Below are 23,167 nucleotides of genomic sequence, written 5' to 3'. Positions count from 1 at the left end.
AATAAAACCAAGAGAACTAAGAATAAAATAAACTATTACTTTATGATAGTACTGTAATAAAACTGAAAACAGTTTTTAAAAAGCTCAGCTCTATAAATTTAATTATATTTAAGCTTTGCTGTGTAAAATTAACTACAACCATCCAAGTATCCACTAACCTCATTATGATTCCTCACAGAGTACAAATGATTATGGTCATTTGCTCTTTTGCTTTTTTCCCCACACCCATTTTCATTCCCTTAAGGAACCATGAAGATTTTTTTTTTAATGTTGAAACGTTCCTTCTTTAGATAAGGAAGTATTTTTCTATTGTTTATCAGTTGAAAAGACAGTATTTCCATTAGAACTACTTAAACTTAGTTAATTCTGTCATAGATATGACAGGAAACAGGATTATTGGATTCAATAAATAAATTAGAAAATTTTCACTAAGAAAATATGTTTGATGATTTTAGAGACAGAGAGAGAGAAAGAGAGAGAAACTTTTTTTGCACTTTGTCACAAACTGAATCATCTTTTAAACTATTTTAAGACATAACAAAATTAAAGTCATATTTCTGATACAAAGTTTTAAAAATAATTATGAAAGGCAGAAGTTAATTTTTAGTCCTCTAAAACAAATGTGATAATTTTGAAAAGGACTTTTTATTAAATTTTAAAGGTGGTGCTTGCTTTAAAAGCAGGCCAGAAAATCAAAATTAATTAAAATTTGGACAATAATGAAGAGAAACTGAATTTTGGGCTATCTTCTTATGTTAAGAAATTATTATTTTGTAGGGTTAGAATGTAAGTATAAATAATGTGATTATTTAGACAATAACCTGCACCTCTTGTATGTTCTTGCTAATTGTATTATGTTATTAATACAAAAAAGAAAAGGTAGACTTTTTAAAGTACATTATAAAATTAGCAACTTATTTTACTTTGGACATGAATTTTATTAGTGCATTTTACTTGCATGAATAGAATAAGTCACATACCTGAAAATCATGTTTTAAAACAGATGAGCTAAAAATGCAATTGAAAATGTTAAAACAAACATTATTAAGCTGCTCTAAAGTATTATAGAAAAAATAAAAGATTGAAAGTAATTACTAAAATTATACAGATTCTGTTGCACATCTACAAACCTGTATATTCTAGCTTTTTCATTAGTACCATGTTGAAAAAGAGAATTAGGCTGTAATATTTGGTTTCTGTTAATACTTATATATCATCAGAGGTACACAAGATCTCAATGAATTTTAAACATGTTATTACAGTTACATATGAATATTTTTTAAAACCCTAATATACAGTTCAGTTTTTTTTTAAATACATGTTAGAAGTACATGTGGTAAAACAGAATGTAAAAACTTTGGGAGAAATACATTAAGATTTTTTGGCATAAAGTTAAAAGAATTTCTTTTTTAAATAAACTTATTTTCTTTTATAAGGATGGTTTATTAATATTAAGTATATGTAATTAAACTTACTTTAGTTAAGTAAGAGATATAACAATTCTAAATTTAAAAGATTATGTTAATCGGAAAAAATCAGAAGGCTATTTTAAATGTAATTTTGAGATATTTATATAAAGTTCTTTAATCTATTACTTTAAAATTTTAGTATTTTAATGGTTAAAAGAAAAAAATATGCCTAACCTCTTAATGGAAAATATAAACGCAGAACTAAGAAGAGAATGACAAACATGTAATAAATGTATGAGATCAGCTTCATTTCTGACTTCTTTTTGAACCTTTTTATGAATCATACATTTTAATATTAGGAGAATAATATATATATATAATATACATCATATTTTATGTACTCACAGCTATTAAAAACAAAAGGAAAATACAACTTTGCCTAGCTAAATATTAACTAAGTACTAAGTGAAAATTAGAAAAATATAAAAGCTAAAGTAGTATTTTAATCTAAAATTTCCAATATATATGTACAAGTAATCTTTTGTATTTAGGTATGTAACACTTGCCTTAATTACTTATGGAAATATATGTTGGAAATGAGTGCAAAAATAAATGATGGAGAAGTATTTTCTCATTGTAGTTTATTATATAAACAAGTTGCCATTTAGCTATCTGTAACATTAAAGAACACATTTAAAATAGAATTTGTCAGAATGTTAAAGAAGGTATCTTTGCACGAAGGCTTTGTTTGGGCTTTTGTGTGTGTTGCATTAGGATTTCTGAATTTTGTGATTTTGAAGTTCATGGCATATTTTGAATGCCCTTTAAACTGGCAAAATGTTTCTGTGGAAAAAGCATTTATCTATGTTTTATTTTATATTTTCAAATAGGTAAAAGAGCAGATTCTTTGGAAAAATTGTATTTGTTGTTTTAGTGTATGTATCAAACACCAAACATTTTTTACAGTCAGTTATATATCTGTGCAGCTTGTTTTGTGCATGTACATTCTAGAACTTAAACTCTTACTGACAATATCGTTATATCTAAAATGAACACTAATTTTTATTGATATTATGGGCAAAATACTAAAAAGAAATGCATTTTAAATTCTTTAAGTAAAAAGAGTTGAAAGAGTTCATTCATGAATAAAATGTGAGATTCTGCAGTTTCCTGAATGAAGGAACAGGAGCACTTTTTATTTTTCAAATTTTATCAGAATGTTCCTTAATTTTTTTGCTGTTTTTTTTTAAGGTCAGAAAGGAATTAAGCATCAGTATTTGCCATTTCTAATTACCTTTCTGTGGTGCAAGAAAAGGAAAGAAAAATAAGTTGCTTGCACATAGGGGTTTCATAGGGAAAAATTACTTTGACAATGAAAAGATATGTAGCCCATAACTAATTTTTTCTCATTAAGATTTACTCATCACAACAGGTAAATCTACATGAACTTTTTAAGTGGATATCTTTGGGGGAAAAAACTGTTTTTGTAAAATAGAGAGATGTAGAACATTGTGAATAGTTGCAGGATAGAGTTTCTTATTTCTCAGGACTCAGAAAGCAGATTTTTAAATTAATAGTTTCGAATACAAGACTGTCTGGGTTATAATAACTTAAAAAAAAAGTCTGGGGGAATTTATAGAGGGGCAAGGGGAGTCTAATTGATCCAAATGTACACCTTAAATGGTGACCATTAGAGTTCCCTGGAGACTAACAAAGAGTACTGTCACAGGGATGGTTTTCTGGACAGTTGAGACTGTGTGTGTGATGAGGGAAGGAGGTGAGAGAGTAGAACTGGAGTGGTTTGTCAAAAATTCCCACGTTAGTTTGAGATTGTGAGGGTGGAAGTAGATGCAACAGTTTGGCTTCTGGAGAAGAAGGGGTGTTCGTGGGCCCTGCAGCCCCGAGGCCACGATGGGGTTAATAGAGGCGGCGGCGCGGTGCACTCTGGGAGTTGTAGTCCGGGGCATTGTGGGAGTTGTCGTAAACCACCTGCTTTTCTGCTGTCATGGCCGCCACCGAACTTGAGAGCTGAGTGTTTTCACCTTTCTGGGGGTCTTGGCGGCCTTTCTGCCTCGTCAGAAGGCCACCAACAGCTCCTAGGGATGTCTGAGGGTCTGTTAATCGTGTTCCCGGGAGGTGGGAGAGCTGCCTGAGGGGTTCACGGTGGGTCTGCGCCATTCTATGGCCAGGGGGCCTTGTGGTGGCTGAGGGCCCAGAGAGGAAGGGTCTCAGCTGGCCAGACCTGGGCGATGTGGAGGAGGGCAGCTCCTGGGCCTTTTGGGGGTGTGGGGGGGTGCTGTCTGTTACACTTCTCTTGTCTAGGGAGTATTTGTTTGGCCCTGTCTTTGTTGTCCCTGGTGTACCTGACCCTGTTTGGAGGTAAATTGGGCTGCTTTTCTGTGGTCTAGAGGCAATCAAGTAAGGGCCAGAACATTAGCAGGTGTGTCTATGAGCGTCCTGGGTGTCTTCTGTCTGGTGTAGGGAGGAACAAATTGCACGTATGAGTTACCAGCGTGTCTGTGGACGTGTAGGTGCCTTTCTTTTGCACTTTTGCATGTGGTGAACTTTGCCTTTGTTTGCTAATCTTAAGAGACCTGTCAGGCCAATTCCCACGTGGGAAACACTTCTGTGTTCACTTGGATATGTTCCTAAGTGTTTGGCAACTGCCAGAGGTGTATTGTACACTTGTCTGTAGGAGGGTAATGTGTGTGAAATTGAATGTTAAACAACAGGAAAGGCCACAAGTACCTTAAATTCTAGGGAGTTTGCCCCCTTATTTGTGGGTGCTGTCAGTTTGTCCTTTGGGGACAACATCTGAATGCCAGGCACATTAGCACCTGTCTCACCTGTATTGCTGTTTGTACAAACATAGATCTTATTGATTGTGCCACTATGTATTGTCCTATAAAAAATAGATCTTATCGATTGTGCCAGTATGTGTTGTCCTATAAAAATGTGATTATTCCATTTTCTGGTTGCTGGCCATGTATCGCATGGGGCAACTAATCATACCATTTCTCAGATGATATTGAGAGCATTTTCCTTATGAGTAGAACTGGCCTTAGGAAGTAGTTTTCCTTCAATTTTGATAAAATGGGAGATTTGAAATAAGGTGTGATAGGTGCTTTAGAACTCAGTTATCAATTTTTAGTTTCAGAGGCAGCCACATGGCAGACATACTTTATACAGGCAGTGAAAATATATATGTTGTCCTTTTGTTGGTATTTTGGAGCATGTAAACACTGTTTATTTGCCATTGTGTTAGAACATTTTTATATTTTAAAAAATCTCTAATGTATGTGATCTCATTTTTCCTTTGAGTTGCTCAGTACTTGATAACTTGAGCTTTAGAGAAACAAAACTGGCTGGACTTGGGCTGAGAGTTTGGCCTAGTGGTAGAGTGCTTGCCGAGTGTGCACGAAGGCCCAGGTTTGATTCGATACCACATACATAGAAAAATATAAAAGCTGGAAGTGGTGCTGAGGTTCAGGTGGTAGGGTTCTAGCCTTGAGAAAGTCCAAGGATAGTGCTCAGGCCCTGAGCCCACGCCCAAGACTAGCAAAAAAGAACCAAAAACAAAAAAACAAAACTGGCTGGACTTGTATGAAAGTTTCGGTTGAAAATGATTTCAGATTCTTATTGATGGATTATTATTGCTGCTTTGCTAGTCAGGTTTGAGGAAGATATTCCTTTCTCTTTGGCTCCTCTCTAGTGTCTTTAGAATATTAGTTGACTTTCCAGCTGATCTAAGATTGTGAAATATGTTTTTAAATGACCCATACCATCCAGTTTTATTATTTGTAATAATGTGGTAAAATGTCACTGATTGTGGGGACTCTGTAGACTTAGGTGTCTATAGATTATAGATTTGTAAAATTGTTCAAGATCAAGGGATTGATCTGTTTTGAAGTAAATTACATAAGTTGTTGATTGTCATGTGGTCTCCTGACTTAGGCAGAATACATGGTTCTTTAGACTTTCTAAAGGTGCTTTGCAAGTGAAGGGTGCTTTGATGAGCTTCCACGTTGTCTCCCTCTTTGCATAGAACCCTCCTAGACATATTATGAGGTTTTGTAGTGAAGAATTCTGGCATTTAATATTTGAGGTCTGTATCTGGTTCTCCGCTTTTCGTTTCTAGCACTCCAGTTCTGTTACTGCTGCTGTGAAAGGCATTTTAGAATATACAAGAGCAACAGTCGTTGCTTCAGAAAAGAAAACCCGTGGTAAGATCCACTGACATTCTGTGGAGAACCTGTGTTTTCATCCCCCCAGCCCCACGGCAGCGGCTTTCATTGGATAGGTCTCCCCCCCACCGCCGTCACCCCCACCTAATTTGGATCCCCCCTCCCCGCCCCGCCTCCCGTGGAGGGGACGTCTCGAGGCGAAGTCACGACTCCTTCCCAGCTTGGAGTGAACTGTGACTAGAGCCGTGACGCAGCCGCCGCGCATTACTCACTTTTTTGCAGTCACGACTTGGGAATCCGCGCTGCTTCCAACCAAAATGACACTGCTACCACTGAATTATTTAATAGGATCCAGTTTGGGGGGGGGTAGTAAACTTGTGCCTTGTGCTAAACAATGGGGAGAAGACGGGGGGGTAGTCCAGTGGGAGGACATAAGGACATGGGGCCGTTCCTCTGCCCCCTGCAAGACACTTGGACCCCCAACCACCACCACCACCAGGGCCCCACGTGGAGCAAGTGTTTTATTGCGCTACCGCCCCTCCCCGCCAGGCTGCTCCCTTCCTCACCACCACCCCTAAAATGTCCTTTGCCAAAGCGGCAGCATTTAGTAAACACACCCTGTGCAGCTTGTGGAGCTGCTGAGGGGCGAGGCTGGTGAATGCGAAGGAACTAGTAGGTCCTGTTGAATGACGAGTTGGCCGAGGGGTGGGCCGAGAGCCGGCAACCAGCCTTGGCATGAGTGGAGTTGTCAAGACACAAGTGTGGGCTGCAGCGTTATTTGCATTTATGAGTGACCAAAGTGCGTGAGAGGATAACACACCACCCATTCGACTTCAGTTATTTGAAGAGACCCCGTTGTGTATTGTCATTTGTATACTTGCATATGGTTTTGTTAAGTTATACTTGTACTTTAGATTACAGTCCTCATAAACATAGAATGTAGCTCCAGGCAAATTATCCTCACAAAAGACAGCAAGGTTGCTGAGAGAAAGGGGTAAGTTATTTTTTTAAAAATCCTCCTGTTGTAACGGCTCACGCCTGTAACCCTACCTACTCAGGAGGCTGATATGTGAGGATGGCAGTTCAAAGCCAACCCAGGCACTAAAGTCTGTGAGACTCGTATCTCCAATTAACCACTAGAAATCACTTTGAGCACTGTGGCTCAAAGTGTAGGGTGGTAGCGTTGAGCTGAAGAGCTCAGGGGCAGGGCCCAGGCCCAGAGTTCAAATCCCACAACCAACAAAAAAAAAAAAAAAGAAAGGAAAATCCCCAAGTCTGGTTCTGATGAAGTTTATTTCATTATTTTCTCCACATATATTTCCAGGGCTGAATACATTAACTGATGTGCTAATCCCTATTTTTTTTTCTGAACTTCGGTGTTATAGAATTTTTTTAATGATCAGGACAGAGTAAGTCAACCTTTACTTCAAAATACTGAATACAGATTAAGATAGTAGTTCATGCTGGGGCCAGCCTGAGTTACATAGGAGACCCTGATATCAATTCGTTGCCATTGGAAAGAGAGGGCAATCGTATGCATTCAGTCCATCACTTACAGGATTCTATTTTAAAGTTTTGAAAACCTTAAGACACTATTTAGTATGCAGTTAAGGAGTGTAGTGCACTAAAAGTTAAAGATATTAATGTTTTAAAATTATTCTTTTGGGCATGAGTAATGGAGTTCTGGCCTAGCAATTATGAAGCTAAGCTCAAACCCCAGTGCTGAACACACACACACACACACACACACACACACACACACAACACTGTTTTGTACCATTTGTTATAATTGTTTTCTGAGAAGAGTTGAACTTGAAATATGTTATAATAATGTAAAGTATTTATAAATAACTTAATCCCATGTAAGATCCTATATATATTGGGGCCAGGAGTGTGGCCTAGTGGTAGAGTGCTCACCTAGCATGCATGAAGCCCTGGGTTTGATTCCTCTGTACCACATACACAGAAAAGGCTAAAAGTGGTGTTGTGGCCCAAGTGGTAGAGCTCTAGCCTTGAGGAAAGCCCAAGACAGTGCCCAGGCCCTAAGTTCAAGCCCCAGGAATGGCAGAAAGAAAAGAAAGAAGGAAGAAAGGAAGGAGGGGCAGGAAGAAAGCAAGGAAGGAACCTATATATTTCTTTATTATTATTTTTAATGTATAGAGGGGTTACAGTTATATTCGCCAGATAGAAGGTACATTACTTCTCACATATTGATACCCCTTCTCATGTTTTTGTCCCCATGTTCCTCCCCCCACTCCTCCTCTAATCTTTTTCTCCTCCTATTTCAAATAGACAAATAAACATATATATATATATATATATATATATATATATATATACCAGGTAACAAAGTCAGCTACTGTAACAATATGAGATTAACCAAAGGGCAACACAAGAGAAGAGAAAAAAACAGTACATTAAGAACAAGTCACTCATAGTTAAGCTCTTGTTTTCACGTCCTGGAGGTCCATTAATTTGGCCTCATCCTATATGACCTTATGTATCTAGGGGAACCTATATATTTCATATTAATTTTTTCTACCACTAGACTACGGTCCCAGCCTTCACATTAATTTTTGAGAAAAGTTTTTATATGTGCGTGTTTGTATATATACATTCTAATAAAAAGAAATCAAAAGTAAATTAAAGTGGAACTGATTCATATTTTACTGTAAGAGAAGTATTCTAAAATTAAAATTTGGAAAAAAATTTACACGTACATATGAGGCATGTAATACAGTTCCTATAAACCAATGGAAAAGACATAAAAGGAAAACATTCAAATGACAGTAAGTGTAGCAAGTTATTTTCCAAAGATGTCTATAACACAGCTTCCCAAATCTGTAACACTGACAGTCATCAACAGGCCCAGAATAGCATGTGCTTAGCATATTAAAGCCTGGGTCTTGTTCCCTCTGAAAATCCTCCTTTCAAAAGCAAATGGATTCTCTCCCTCAATTTGGGTAGACATTTTGGCTCTTTTGGCAAAGAAAATGTGATGTCGCACTTGACTGAGCTGGCAACTCCTGCTCTCTGCCGTTTGGAAGCCAGCTATCTCCTAAGACATGTCACTACTCTGAAATCATCACGTTGTAAGAAGCCCGATGTCATGTGAAGAAGACCTGAAAAATGAGACATTTCATGGAGAAATGATGGAGCAGCAAGGACAGAACTCTAAGTGAAAAAGTCACTTGGGAAAGGACCTGCTGACTTCAGCAGCCTGTGTTGCTATGTAAATCAGCCCAATTTCATGAAAAATCATGAACAAATAAAATACTTGGTTCTAAGCTCTTAAGTCAACAGATGACTGGAACAAACCCTAGGGAAAGGGTTTCATGTTTTATGTTAAGTCTGGGAGAATGCATTTACATCTTTGTATCACTAGTATTTGTAATAGGCAAACAATGACTAGTATTTGTAACATTAAAAAATCTAGATAATAAAGAAATCCCCACTCAAGAGCTGGTAGCTCACACCTGTGATCTTAGTTACTCAGGAGGGTGAAATTTGGGGATCATGGTTCAAAGACTGCCTGGGCAAAAAAGTTTATGAAACTCTTCTGTTAACCAGCAAAAAGCTAGAAGTAGGGCTGTGGCTAAGTGGTAGCACTCTGGCCTTGAGTGAAAAAACCACGCTAAAACAAGAAGTCCCTGAGTTCAGCCCAAGTACTAATACACACACACACACACACACACACACACACACACACACGTGCATGCACAACTCCATAAATGACACTGATAAGTGCAAAATTCATAGGGTTACATATGGGAAATTATGTACAAGACCCATGACCTGAAACTAAAAACCTTGCTGAGTTAAAGGATGTTTAATGAGGGGCCGGGAGTTTGGCCAGTGGTAACAGTGCTTGCCTAGCATGCACAAAGACCTGGGTTTGATTCAGTACCATATACATTGAAAAAAGCCGGAAGTGGTGCTGAGGCTGAAGTGGTAGAGCTGTAGCCTTGAGAAAGTCCAAGGACAGTGCTCAGGCCCTGAGTTCAAGCCCAGGACTGGCAAAAAAAAAAAAAAAGAAAGAAAGAAAGAAAGGAAAAAAGGATGCTTAATGAAAGATATACAGTGTTCATGGACTAGAAGGCTCTATTGTTAAGAATACAACGTTATTCAAATTATACACTCAAAGCATTCTCAACCAATTATAAGAGGTTTTGTTTTGTTTTGTTTTTTACAAAATAAAATAGATGTTTCTGAAATTTGTATAGAAACACAAAGCCAGGGCCGGGAGTTTGGCATAGTGGTAGAGTGGTTGCCTAGCATGCACAAAGACCCAGGTTCAATTCCTCAGTAACACATACATAGGGAAAAAAAGCTGAAAGTGGTGCTGAGGCTCAAGTGGTAGAGCTCTAACGTTGAGAAATTCCAAGGACAGTGCTCAGGCCTTGAGCTCAAGCCCAGGACTGCCAAAAAAGAAAAAAATGCAAAGCCTGTAGCCGAAGAAGAATATGGTTGGAGGGCTTAAACAAGCTGGCTTAAAGACTTAAACTTGAAAGCAAAGTAATGAAGATTTGTGTTTGCAGAATGATATGTAAATAAGTGGGATACAGGAAAATGAGTCTGTACATATATATCATGAAGGGATTTTTAAAAAAATATTTTTATTGTAATGTACAAAGGGATTACAGTTATATTCACCAGATAGTAGGTTCATTTCTTCTCACACATTGATACCCTTGTCCCCATTTCCTTCCCCCCACCCCCTCCCAATCATCTTGTTTTCCCCCCCTTCCCTTTCCTATTTCAAATAAACAAATACTCCTATAAACAAAGTCAGATTCTGTAACAAAATGAGATTAACCAAAGGGCAACAAAGGGGAAGAGAAATAACAGTACATTAAGAACATCAGTCACACAATATAACGCTCTTGTTTCCATATCCTGGTACCTTAGGTACCTAGGTTTTGAACTATTGTAATCCTCTCCTAAGAGAATCCCAAGTGTGTACTAAATTATTACAAATGAGGGAAACCATTGAGCCTATGTTTCTTTGGGTCTGGCTTACTTCACTTAATAGGATTTTTTTTCCCGGTCTTTCCAATTCCTTACAAATGGGGCAATATCATTCTTTCTGATTCACCAAAGGATTTTTAACCAGGGTGCCAAGATAAATCAGGAGAGAAAAGATAATCTTAGTAAATGGTGTCGGAACAATTTGACTGTCCGTGTGCTGAAAAACAAAGCTTGTCCCTGTGTCTGGCTTCTTCCATTATTTCAGTAGTTTTCACAGTGTACTTACTGCATAAGCAAGCAAAAAAGTTTTCAGAGTCCCTTGAAAAGGACAAGTCTTACACCTTTCAAAATTATAATCTTGTCCACCAACTTTCTATTGTTTCTGTCTAAATTTGCAGTGTGTTAGATTTCTATAAATGGTCTTATTTTATGTTACATTTAATTTGTTAAACATCTTCAATGCCTAAAAAGTATTTTTTGCAAAGCAAATCTTACTAACATTCTCATTTAAATGATTAAAATATCTCGTTTGTGAAATGATAAATGAGCTGTGAAAATACTAAAATGGGGTCTTTAGGTCTTCCTTTAAATAAGACAGATAAGAGACCCCTATTCAGGAACTTCCCAAATGAGTTCATTCATATCCACATTAAACACACATTTGCTAAATTTGGAATAGATAAGTAAATAAGACAATTCTGGAGAAATATATATATTAGAAATAGAATCTGGTACCCTAGACTTACTCATGACTGTATAACGGCTCCTTCTCCCTAACCAAAACCAGGGCTTTTTAAAGTTTTATTTCTAGATGAACAGTTATTGTATCTACATTCTTTTTCTTTTTTTGGAGGGGGGATTCTGAGACCTGCTCATTAGCTAGCACTCTTAACCCCCATGATTTTTTTCTTTCTCTGTTAAGTCTAATACAGCTATGCAGTTTTTCCTCTGTGCCAACAGTCACATCAAGATCACTTGCTTTGTGACCTGAAAGATCTTTTAGGATATTTTTAAATTATTTGTCTTTGGTATTTAGAAAGTAGAATGTCATTTCCTATGTAGACTTGAGTTGCACCTTTTTGATGATTTTTTTTTCTGGTGATCTTGTTTCTGATCATACATGTTATTAGCCACTCACTTCTAAAATTTGTTTCTTTAGATCCAGATTCTTGCATATGATTTAACCAAAGAAAACAATATTACCATGTTTCCACACTAATCCTATTTTCTTTCTTTCCTTTTTAAATTTTGGTGCCAGGCTTGAACTCATGGCATTGGGCTTGAGTTCATGGCCCGGGGAACTCTGTTTGAGCTTCTTTTGGTCAAGGTGATGTCTAACACTTGAGCCCACAGCTCCACTTCTGGGGTTTGTTTGTTCATTTGCTTGTTTTTTGTTTTGTAGTTTAGGGCAGGTAAGAGTCTCACACACTTTCTTGCCCAGGCTGACTTTGAATCTCAATCCTCAGATCTTGGCTTCCTGAGAAGATGGGATTGCAGATATTTTCTTTCCTACTAGCCTGTCTGGTTAAGCAAAATGTTCTCAGTTTGTTGACTCTTCCCCATAGATATGCCTAAAAGAATGAAGGAGAGAAAAGGTATTATATGATTTCCAGGGATTCTTGCTGCAGAAACTTCAAACTAAAGCTCACTAGTCATCTCAACTATGGCATATGTATTCTTTTTTAAAAGATAGTAACAAAATAGTTAAAATTCAAAGAATATTTGGAAGAATAAAAGAACTGTTGCTATTTATTTTAGTTTAGTTTAGTTTTTGGTTATTTGGAATAAGTTCTTACGTAGCACAGGCGGGAATCAAATCTGCACGATCAGATTAACAGCATTTGCCACCATAACCAGTGGGGTTACAGTCATGGGGCTTGCACTCTGGGCCTGGACGCTGTCCCTGAGCTCTTTAGCTCAAGGCTACAGCCCTACACCTTGAGCCACAGCACCACTTCTGATTTTTTTAGTGGTTAATTGGAGGTAAGAGTCTCATGATCTTTAGTGCCCAGGATGGCTCTGAAACATGATCCTCTGATCTCAGCCTCCTGAGTAGCTAGGATTACAGGCTTGAGCTACTGTGCCTGGCTTGGGCTACATCTTTATGCTTGAAAGTATCCATAGTATAAAGGCAACTGAAGTTTTTGTTTTGTGCTAGTACTGAGGCTTGAACACAAGGCCTCGTGCTATCACTTAGGTCTTTCGCTCCTACCTGGTACTCTACCACTTGAGTCATGCCTCCAAGTCTGAATTTTGCCTGGCTTATTGGAGATATTCTCAGGACTTTTCTGCCAAGGTCAGCTTTGTACTGAGCTCTGCTAGGTCTTAGCCTTCTAAGTAATTTGAATTATAAGCATGAAGCACTGGTGCTTGGAAAAGTAAATGTTTTTATTTTAAAGAGAGTTAGTGTCCGAACACTGGTGGCTCATGCCCGTAATCCTGTCTACTCAGGAGGCCGAGATCTGAGGATCGTGGTTCAAAGCCAGCCCAGGCATGAAAGTCCATGAGACTCTTATCTCCAATTAACCACTAGAAAACCGGAAGTAGCACAGTGACTCAGAGTAGTAGAGTGCTAGCCTTGAGCTGAAGAACTCAGCAGTAGTGCCCTACTATATGCCAAAAAAAGTTAGTGGTCTAATAATAACCTTGTAATAAACACTTATAGATCATTAGAAATAAATAAAGCATGCAATGACATGTTTCAAAAGCAATATGTAAAAGAAAATATATGGTGCCTGTTAAACTAGATCACACTTGTAATCACACAGTCTTGGGAGACTGAGGCAGAAGAATGGCTTGGGTTCAAGTGTTCTTGAGGACTTCATAGTGAAAGTCCATATGAACTGAGTGTGTTGAGCAAGGGAGTTGGGCAGAGGCCAGACCATGGTACACTTCCTTAAGACACATATGTAGACATGCTGATTATTTTCCTTCATTGCTATTACAAAATATCCACAAATGTGGAACTAAAAAAATACCCATTTACTATAAGTCTAGAGCTTAGAATGACAACATGGGCTTGGTGTACATGGCTCACGCCTATAGTCCCGGCTACTCAGGAAGCTGAGATCTGAAGATTGTGGTTCAAAACCCACCCAGGTAGGAAACTCGGTGAGACTCTTCAATAAACTACTCAAAACAGCCAGAAGTGGCACTGTGGCTCAAGTGGTAGAGTACTCACTGTAAAAGAAGCTCAGGGAAGGTGCCCAGGTCCAGAGTTCAAACACCAGGATCACCACCACCACCAACAAGAAAGAACTGCAACACGAGTCCAATTGGGTAAAATAAAGATGTGAGGACAGCGTTCTTTTCTGCAAGTTCTAGGCTGGAGTTCATTTACATGCCCTTCGGAGGTGGGGGGCAGGTTGGAGAAGGTGATACTAGGATATGAACTTGTTTTTCTGGTTCTTTTTAAGATAGGATCTCATTTTCTGCCTGGGCATATTACCGATAACTCGTCATCTGTGTCCTACATTGTTTTAGAGATAAGGAGTCTCACGGATTTTTCTGTCCAAGCAATCCTGAACTAAGATCTTCCCAGTCTTAGTCTTCCACATCTTGGGATGACAGGTGCACACTACTGTGCCATGTACATGAAAAATCCCTTATTTTTCTAAACCAGTATGCTTCTATTCTGACCAATATCTCACTTGTATCTCTTTATTTCAATTTTTGAAAAAGTTTTCTGAATTTCAAAGATTACTGCCTATCAACCTCTGTACATGTATGTATGTATATACGTATGTATGTATTGGTTTTTTTCATGTACATGCTATTACCACATCTCTGGTGAAATATTTCCCCCAATACTGAAATGGACAGCCACAAGTTGTCTTGGTCCATTTTATGTGCTATCCTAAAAGGACTGAGGCTTATTGTTTTGCAGCAAACAGACATTTAAATACCTTGGTTTTGGGGTATAGCTTAGTGGTAGAGTTTTCCTTAGCATGCTTGAGAGCTTAGTTTCAATACCAGCACCATAACAACAACAAAAACGAAGTATCAGCAGACTAACCAAGCAGAAAAGCTCAGGGGCAGCACCCGGGCCCTGACTTCAAGACCCATGAACTGACAAAAAAAAAGTTGTGAATAATATTTGTATGTTCACAGATTTTACCTTAAAAATGTGTGTGGGTAATAAACTAAAGAAGAATACCCTTAGGGAAAGAACATGAAGGTATAACTTCCCTGAACATTTAAAATACTATCTATTGAAATGAACATTCCCCCCCCCACAAAAGTATGTGGGGAGAGTGATAGATGAGGTGAGGTTGACTAGGATATATTACAAGTATGGAAATGTAACTATTAAAATCCTACTTTATAAAATGTAAGCTAATCAAAAGTGTATGTGTGTGTCTGTTGTAAAGGTCACATAGTTTTATACCTATATAGGGAAGAGAAACAAAAGAATACACTCCAGTGGGAATAGAAAATGAGGGAACAGAGCCAGGCCTTGTGCATTTACTGAGTCCTGACAAAAGTTCACCTTAAAGAGCTGGTTTCCTTGATGGGAAACTGAGGTTGTTCCTATGTTTGAATAGGATAAGGTACAGGAAATCACTTTGAATATGGTAATGCAGTAAGGAAGGTAAGTACTAACACTCCCTTCTTGTGGTGCTGTTATTTATTGAAGAAGCCAAATATTTTTGGAACTTCTTAATTCCAAAGAGATTAGGAAGATTGTTTCTTTCATTTTTTAAAATTTAATTGTCAAAGTGATGTACAGAGGATTACCATTTGTATACATCAGGTAGTCAGTCCATTTTTTGTTGAACATTGGTACCCCCTTCCTCATTTTTGTCCAGATTTCCCTCCCCAGCCCCTCCCCCAAGCCATAAAGTTCCTTTGGAACACAGTGTCTTGTGAGTATCGCTGTGGCATTGGTTCACCCTCTGTCCTTTGGCTCACCATTTTAGTGTTCCCTTTCCCTTCCCCAATTCAGATAAAACGACATCTATACAGTGCATAGGGTACCAGTATCAAACACAGTGACAACAGGGGATAAACCATAGTGAAAAAAACGAAAGGAAAAAGAAATAACTTCACACAGTATACAAAGAAAAACCTCTCGTTTCCATAGTGTGTCATTTCGCTTAGCATCATCTTATAGGGTCATATGTACACACCTATTGAGCTATTGTGATCATCTGCTAGGACTAACCTGGACATACACTAATGATTACAAATGAAGGAAACCATGGAGTCTATGTTTCTTATGTTCTGGTTTGCTTTACTTTATGTGGTTTTTTTTTCCAAGTCTTCCACTCATTCTGTCTGATGGCACCATAGTATTTCAGTGTATACACCATATTTTTCTTGGTCCATCAGTCCCCTAAGGAGCATCTATAGCTTAGCTATGGTAAATCATGTTTCTTTTGAATCAATTTGTTTACAGAGCAGCTTTTTATTTTGTTTTGTTTTTAAACCTAGGATTGGACAACTGAACTTAAAGGGCAACTGAAGCTCAATAGTTTGAACTATTGAGTTTGAACTATTTGCTTAATTGAAGATGAAATGAAAGAAGAACGAACTGTTAAAATTATGTAAGTTTTTTATACAGCCAAGTAAAGGATTCAGCTCTGTCCCAAAGGATCAATGAAGATGGTATTCATAATTTTTTTCTGGATTCTGTAAGACTCCCTAATTATGTAATTTTCTCTTATTATATTGGCTAACTCTGGATTTCATCACCAAACATGATCTGAAACTCAATGTATAGAAATACTGACAATGAATTTTAGATTAAATGGAAATATTTCTGTACTAATATGATGCAGTGTTGTTTCCAATTTTCTGTAAAGAATATTCTGAACTGTAAATATTTAAATAAATTACACTAAAATACAATTAGATTGTGTCTGGGTATGTCAATTGTGTAACAACGAAGTGTTCCAAAAACACCTCTACTCTCCTGGTAGCCACTTTTTATGCTGCCTTCTCTCAGCTAGTTCTAGAGACATGATTTCATAACAACACCTTTTTATCTCAGATTAGAATTTTGCTGCTTAATCTCTTTTTTTTTTTTTGGTCAGTTGTGGGGCTTGAACTCAGGGCCTGAGCACTGTCCTTGGACATTTCTCAAGGCTAGAGCTCTACCACTTGAGCCACAGCACCACTTCCAGCTTTTTTTCTATGTATGTGGTATCAAGGAATTGAACCCAGGTCTTCGTGCATACTAGGCAAGCACTCTACCACTAGGCCAAACTCCTGGCCCGCTGCTTTATCTCTTATTTGTCCACCAGAAAGTTGCTCAAATGCTTTAAGTCCTAGTTTGTTCCCCCAAACAGAGATGCTAGAATTTATCTCATTGAATGTAATATCTAAGAGACTAGTATATGCTTAAACACCATTTTCCCTGTTTCTCCTATGCAGAATTTGTATGTTTAGTAGTTAATAGTATGGGGGATTGAACCCAACATTTGCTAGGCAAGTATTCTACTACTTTATTTTTCTAAATTATTTTTTATTTTGTTTTTGTGATAGATTCTCTGGCTGGTCTGAAACTCACAGTCTTCCCCCTTGTACCTCTCAGAAAGCTGGGATCACAAGCCAGCACTGCCCTGAGCTACATAACTCATTTATTCCTTCAGCAGTTCCTAGGAATAAGCTTTAGATTCCTGATGTGAGTCCAAATCCATGGTAAAAAAAAATAGGGTACAGAAACTTTTGAAAGGAAGACAGAATAAGGGTAAAGCACTTTTCACTTTGCTATTAGCATAAATTAATTGTACAAAGAGGGTTCATTCTGATATTTACCTACATCCCAGTAATGTATTTGCTCACACAGCTTCTTTTAAAACCATTTATTAGCACATAGGCTGCAAAGCGGTTGTAGTATAATTTCCATTCTCACATATAATGTACTCCAGATCAAACTCATCCTCTTCCTCCCTCCTTTGCATTTCCGGCGGGGGACCCCTCCCCCCCAACCCTCGCCCATCCCTTCTTAAGACTTACCTAGTGGTCTCTCCCATGGGATCGCACTGAGTTTTCTGAGAAACTTTCAAGCCCCTACAGGGGATTATATACTTTTTGGCTCCCTGAAAACCTCACTACAACCTTTCACAGAAATGGGCGAGGGGAAGAAAGAAAGAAAAAAAGAAATACTCGCTTTGGTTCTTTAAAGTTATCTTTCCCCAAGCTGCGTTTCTGTATGGCATTTTGTCATGCATCCTAACGCTTTGATGTGTGTGTGTGTGTGTGTGTGTGTGTGCCACAGGGCATTACTGACGCTATTAAGCTATTTGTCTTAAATTCCCAATCATTGAGCGTCATGAATAGCGTGGAAACAGGGAGCCCTAATCTTTCTCCGGAAGGTTTTGGGGGACGATGGCAGCACATTGAACATGAGTGTGGGAGTGTTCGGTACAGACGACGTAAAAACTAAAGCTAGGCTCCACTGACTGTCCAAAGAACTTCTCATTCACTAGTAACTTCCGGGATTCCTCCACCTCCTTCAAGTCTGAGCGAAAACCCGTCTGGGTCTGACTAGCCAATCAGAATGGAGTCATCCGCAGTTGCGAGATCGGCCGCAGCCAATGAGCGATCCAGGCGCTTGGATGGAGCGAGACTCGCTACCTACTAGTGGGATCCTCCCGGCTGTGGTGACGCAATTAGGCGGGACTAAAGCTTGACTGGCAGCGAAAGGCCCACTGTCTTGAGACAGAAACACATTTGGGCGGAGGCGTGGAGGCGGGGCAGTGAAAATCGTTGTTATCCAATGGATCGCTTGTTACTCTCAGAAGGAAAGCTAACTGACCAATGGCGTGCGGACATGGCGCGGTGGGCGGGGCTTAGGTCCCTAGTGCTCGGGGAGCGGCGTCTAGTAGTGTGCTTCGTCTCGTCACGCCCGGCGTCTCCGTCACGCTTCTTCCATTCATTCATTTTTTTTGTTTTTTTTTTCATTCACGGGAGGTGACGAGGCCTAGTTAGAAGCCATGGAGAGCGCTGTCCCCGCCGCCGGCTTCCTATACTGGGTGGGAGCGAGCACGGTGGCCTACGCGGTCCTGCGCCTCTCATACTCGCTCTTCACGGCCTTCCGGGTCTGGGGTGTGGGTAACGAGGCCGGGGTCGGCCCGTGGCTCGGTGCCTGGGCAGGTGAGTCGGACGCGGCGCCCTCTCTCCCTTCCCGCCCCGCAGCCGGGGGCTCGCGCTTCGCTGCGGCCTGCCCCACTCCTCCGAACGTCTTCCCGGCGGCTCGGGTCCGGGGCCCGCGGCCGCCTTTTCTCCCCTCATCCCCCCCCCCTCCGCCTCCTCTCCGCGGCCTCCCCGCCGCCCTCAGCCCTCCGCGGAGCTTCCTGACACACGTGGTGGTGGTTCCCCGATGACCCGGGCTTCCCTGTGACTTGTGGTAGAGTTTGGGGAGAGAAACTCAGGGGGGATCCGACGTGCAGCCCGGTGGGGCGGGGAAAGCCGTCCGAACCCCACGGCGTTCGGGTCCTGTGAGCCGGTTCGGCTTGGTGACCGGGATCAGGCCACCGAGGCCTGCGCCTGGTGAGAGATTTGAACGCAGGACTTTGTCCTTTTCATTTGAAAAAAAAAAAAACAACGGCCCTCTGCTAAGTAAGGGTGAAAAGCGTTCTGTTGGTTTAAGTCGGGGAGGGGGTGGCGAGGGTGGGAGAAGTGTGCAGGCACCCGAGTCCCCAAGTCACGGCCCGTGGGGCCCTGGATTTAACCACATTTCGTGTAATTTGCAAAAAAACAGCGGCCTTCTGGAGTTCTGGTACGTGTGGCAAGGACACCATTTGCTTCAGTAACTCCGGAATACTTGTTTTTTTTTTCTTTCTTTCTTTTTTTCCCCAATAGATGGCAGGACCGAGTGTGTGTCCCCAAGAAAGTGAGCTAACTTATGTCCAGTTGGCAAGTTTTAAAACTGGAGGACAAAGGTCAGATTTAAAAGTTGAGAGAATCACTATTTTGCTCACACTGCTTTTCTCCGCGATTTGTTTTTTAATTGTGCCTTCCTTTGACTTTTTTTTTTAATAAGTAATTGATTATGATACAGACTTGAAATCCTCTGATGTTTGGTAATTAAATACTCACATCTCAGGCATTTCGTTGAATTTTGAAGTGGTTAGTGCCACTTGAGACTTAAGCTCAAGAAAGGCACACTAAAAACGTTGCTCTGTGTATTTTGGTTATTCAGAAACACTTGGTTAACATTTGGTTATTCAGAAACAGCTTGGTAGGAAAGACAGACAGCTTAACCTTTTGGGGCTGCAGCATGAACATGAGAAAACATCTGATATGGAAGTGAGTGTTCAAAAATTTTCAACATAAATCAACTATTGTCCTTAGAAAATTTAAAGTTTCCTGGTCTCTTGTTAGCTCTGGAAAGTCTCTAGGGGAAAAAAAAGCCCACAAAGTTCTCAGTTTGATTGTAATGACGGTTAGAATTTCCCAATTGACTTTGCCCAGTTGGAAAACTTCCTTAAGACTTTTCAAGTTACACAAGGCACAAACGCCATCAGGAGTCACTTATCAGTATGAAATTTTGTAATTGGTAAGCCAACTCCAGTGCTATTTTTTTCAGCTCTTATAGAAATTTATTATGAGTGACAAAATCTAAGAGCAATGGTTTTTAAAGAACAACAAATTAATGAAAAATGGAATGCATTTTTTAAAAATCCAATGATTTCTTAGATTTCAAGAAGTGTCTGGGTGCACAGAGACTATCTGTGCAAGGAATTTCAATGCCTAAGGAACATGGGAAATAGCTAAGGATTTAATGTGGCTGAATTAAAAAAAATGGTATTTATTACATTCTCCTAGTAGAAAGGAAAAGTGGTGAGGAGGAAAGAGGGAAAATAAACACTGTAGAAACTTATTAAATAGTCCATCACAAAGTTTTTAGTACTTGAAAGATGCAACTAAGCTAGAAAGGCAAGACCAATGGTGCACATGTAGTGCTTTAATAGCTTTGTTTTGTTTTGATATTTAAAATTGCTCTCCTGTAGTTGGTCACTGGCCTTGCCAGTGGCCAGGGGTTTGGAATTGGCAGCCTACAGTCCACACATGGCTCTGATATCGACTGTGCCTGCCCACTGAGGGACTTCTCCGTGCAAAAATTTACAGAGAAACATGAATGGATAGTGATGGAAAGTGGAATTGGAACAATCGGAATCAGCAGTTTTGCACAGGAAGCTTTGGGAGATGCTATTTAGTGCAGTCTGCTTGAAGTTGGGACACAACTGAAGAAACAAGCTGGTGCTAAGGAAAAGTGTCAGTGAATCCTCCTCTCCTCTGTCAGGAAAAGTAACTGCTATTAGTGCAGCACTTGTAGAAAACCCAGGGCTTGTCGATAGATCTTGTTACGAAGATGGTTAGCTGATAAAGATGATAGAGAGTAACCCATCAGTTGATTAGATGAACTAGTCAGTGGAAAAGCATATGAGAAACACATCAAATCCATTGAGTAAAAATGGCACACTGCATAAACTGAGTGAACTAATTTACTGCAGCATAGTTGTCTAAATTAGTGATGGATGAAAAACTTAACATTTTACAATGACTCAACACTTTAGTAGGGAAAGCAACTACTCGACACTGCTATGAGAGGAAATATCCTTTCAGACAAACAAAATGGGTTCTTTTGTGTGTGTCTGTAATACACTGATAAATTTTAGACTGAACTCTAGGATCTGGTATTCAGAATTTATTACCCAGGATTAAAACTATTGAAGTATATATCTCCAGGATAATACTGTTATCATAAATGATAACTCAGGTTGCAAACTTGCCTTATATCCATCTGCTTCTATATTTGGGTTGACTTAATGACCTTGCCACTTGAAATAATTGAGAATGGAGCAAAGTGCTTGTTGGACAGCATCAAATGATTTCTGGCCCCATTTTTATAATGTACCACATTCACTGGAGCTGTTTTTACACAGTGAAGCAACAGGTTTGCATCAAAGTAAGAAAATAAAGTATTAAATCTCTTAATTAAAAATAAAATAGAATTGCCATACAAGCTGATAACTCAAATGTTAGAATTTAAAGTCACCTGTAGAAGGAGTCCATTAAAAAATGACATTACTATTTTGTGATTAACACTTACATTGAAAAGATTTCACCCCACACAAAGGAAATGTGAAAAGTTGGGGAAGTATTTATGTAAGATGTAGAACAAAAGAGAGGATCGCGTGGGCCAGGAATTTGGCTTAGTGATAGGGTGCTTGAAGACCTTGATTCCTTGGTACCACATACATAGAAAAGTTGGAAATGGTTTTGTGGCTCAGGTTGTAGAGCACTATCTGTGAGGAAAGCCCACGGGCAGGCCCTGAGTTCAAGCCCCAGGACTGGCCAAAAAAAAAAAAGGGCCAGGAGTTTGGCCTAGTGGTAGAGTGCTTGCCTAGCATGCACAAGTCCCTGAGTTTGATTCCTTGGTACCTCATACATAGAAAAAAATCTGGAAATGGTGGTGTTGCTCACGAGGTAGAGCTCTATCCTTCAGAAAGCCTAAGGACAGTGCCCAGGCCCTGAGTTCCCATGACTGGCAAAAAAAACCAACCAACCAAACAAAAACTCCCCAGCAGAGCATGGTGTTCTTATTGAAGTAAAGTAGTGTCTAGTCCAATTTACTCTGGAGTACAGAAAAAACTTTTTCCAGTACCAAGATTTAAATTCAGGGATCTCATAGACCACTTAAACCATGACCCTAAGTCCATTTGCGTTTGGTTTATTGTTGAAATAAGGTGTCAGGTTTTTGCCCTGTCTGACCTCAGGCCTTGGTCCTTTTATCTTCACCTTCTCTGTGGCTGGGATTAAATGTGTGAGCCACCATATCCTTCCTGAAAAACTGAAAAAAGTATTGCATGCATGTGGCTTGGATCTTAAAATATATTGTTTTATTACATAGATTAGTATGTATCTATGACATACAAACCCTCAGCTTAATTTTAATTATGTTCTAAAACTTAAGTGCTAGTGATTGTACATAGATTCCCTTCTTGAATACTTGTTTGTTAAATATGACATTTGAAATATGACATAAAAATCAATGTTAATAAATTCCTTAATAAAAAATATACTTCCTAGCCTCTCTAAGCCCAAGCTGAAGGAGTCTTTTTTTTTTCTTTTTGTGGGTTGAGGGACTTGAACTCTGGGTCTGGGCGCTGTCCCTGAGCTCTTCAACTCAAGGCAACTACCCTATCCCTTTAAGTCACAGTGCCACTTCTGGTTTTCTGGGGTTAATTGGCAATAAGAGTCTCACAGACTTTTCAGTGTTGGGCTGGCTTTGAACTGCGATCCACAGATCTCAGCCTCTTGAGTAGCTAGGATTAAAGGCATGAGCCACCACATCAAACTCAGGGAGTCTTTCAAAAGGAAATTAAGATTAGTTCATTTTTAAACTGGTTGTTTGTATCAGTTGGTGGGGTGAAGTGAAATAATTTGAAAATCTGATAGAGGCAGTCCTTGAATAAAAAGGTTAAATTGTGTGTAAAACAGGTAATTTGCTTAACAAGAGTTGTGATTTTTTTTTTGTCGGTTGTGGGACTTGAACTCTGGGCCCGGGCATTGTCCCTGAGCTCTTCAGCTTAAGGCTACCACCCTACCCCTTGAGCCACAGTGCCACTTCTGGTTTTCTAGTGGTTAATTAGA

General features: G+C 39.3%; 2 protein-coding genes across 2 annotated transcripts in view; both read left to right on the top strand.

The window, feature by feature from the left end:
- The window catches only part of LOC150052939 (uncharacterized), a 77,428-nt gene extending 61,043 nt beyond the window's left edge, over positions 1-16,385 (top strand). The window contains exon 6 of the mRNA XM_090349245.1: positions 15,995-16,385. The gene's annotated coding sequence lies outside the window, so the exon portion shown is untranslated. The remainder of the gene's footprint in view (positions 1-15,994) is intronic.
- A 1,985-nt stretch (positions 16,386-18,370) lies between these two features.
- The window catches only part of Hsd17b12 (hydroxysteroid 17-beta dehydrogenase 12), a 118,485-nt gene continuing 113,688 nt past the window's right edge, over positions 18,371-23,167 (top strand). The window contains exon 1 of the mRNA XM_090347864.1: positions 18,371-18,661. Coding sequence (XP_090203990.1) covers positions 18,502-18,661 — 160 coding nt within the window. The 5' untranslated portion in view covers positions 18,371-18,501. The remainder of the gene's footprint in view (positions 18,662-23,167) is intronic.

This window comes from Megascapheus bottae, chromosome 16 (assembly GCF_031878675.1).
Source record: "Megascapheus bottae isolate mThoBot1 chromosome 16, mThoBot2.hap1, whole genome shotgun sequence".
NCBI lineage: Eukaryota > Metazoa > Chordata > Mammalia > Rodentia > Geomyidae > Megascapheus > Megascapheus bottae.
The sequence above is the reverse complement of the archived record's forward strand: the minus strand, read 5'-3'. Positions and strand labels throughout refer to the sequence as shown.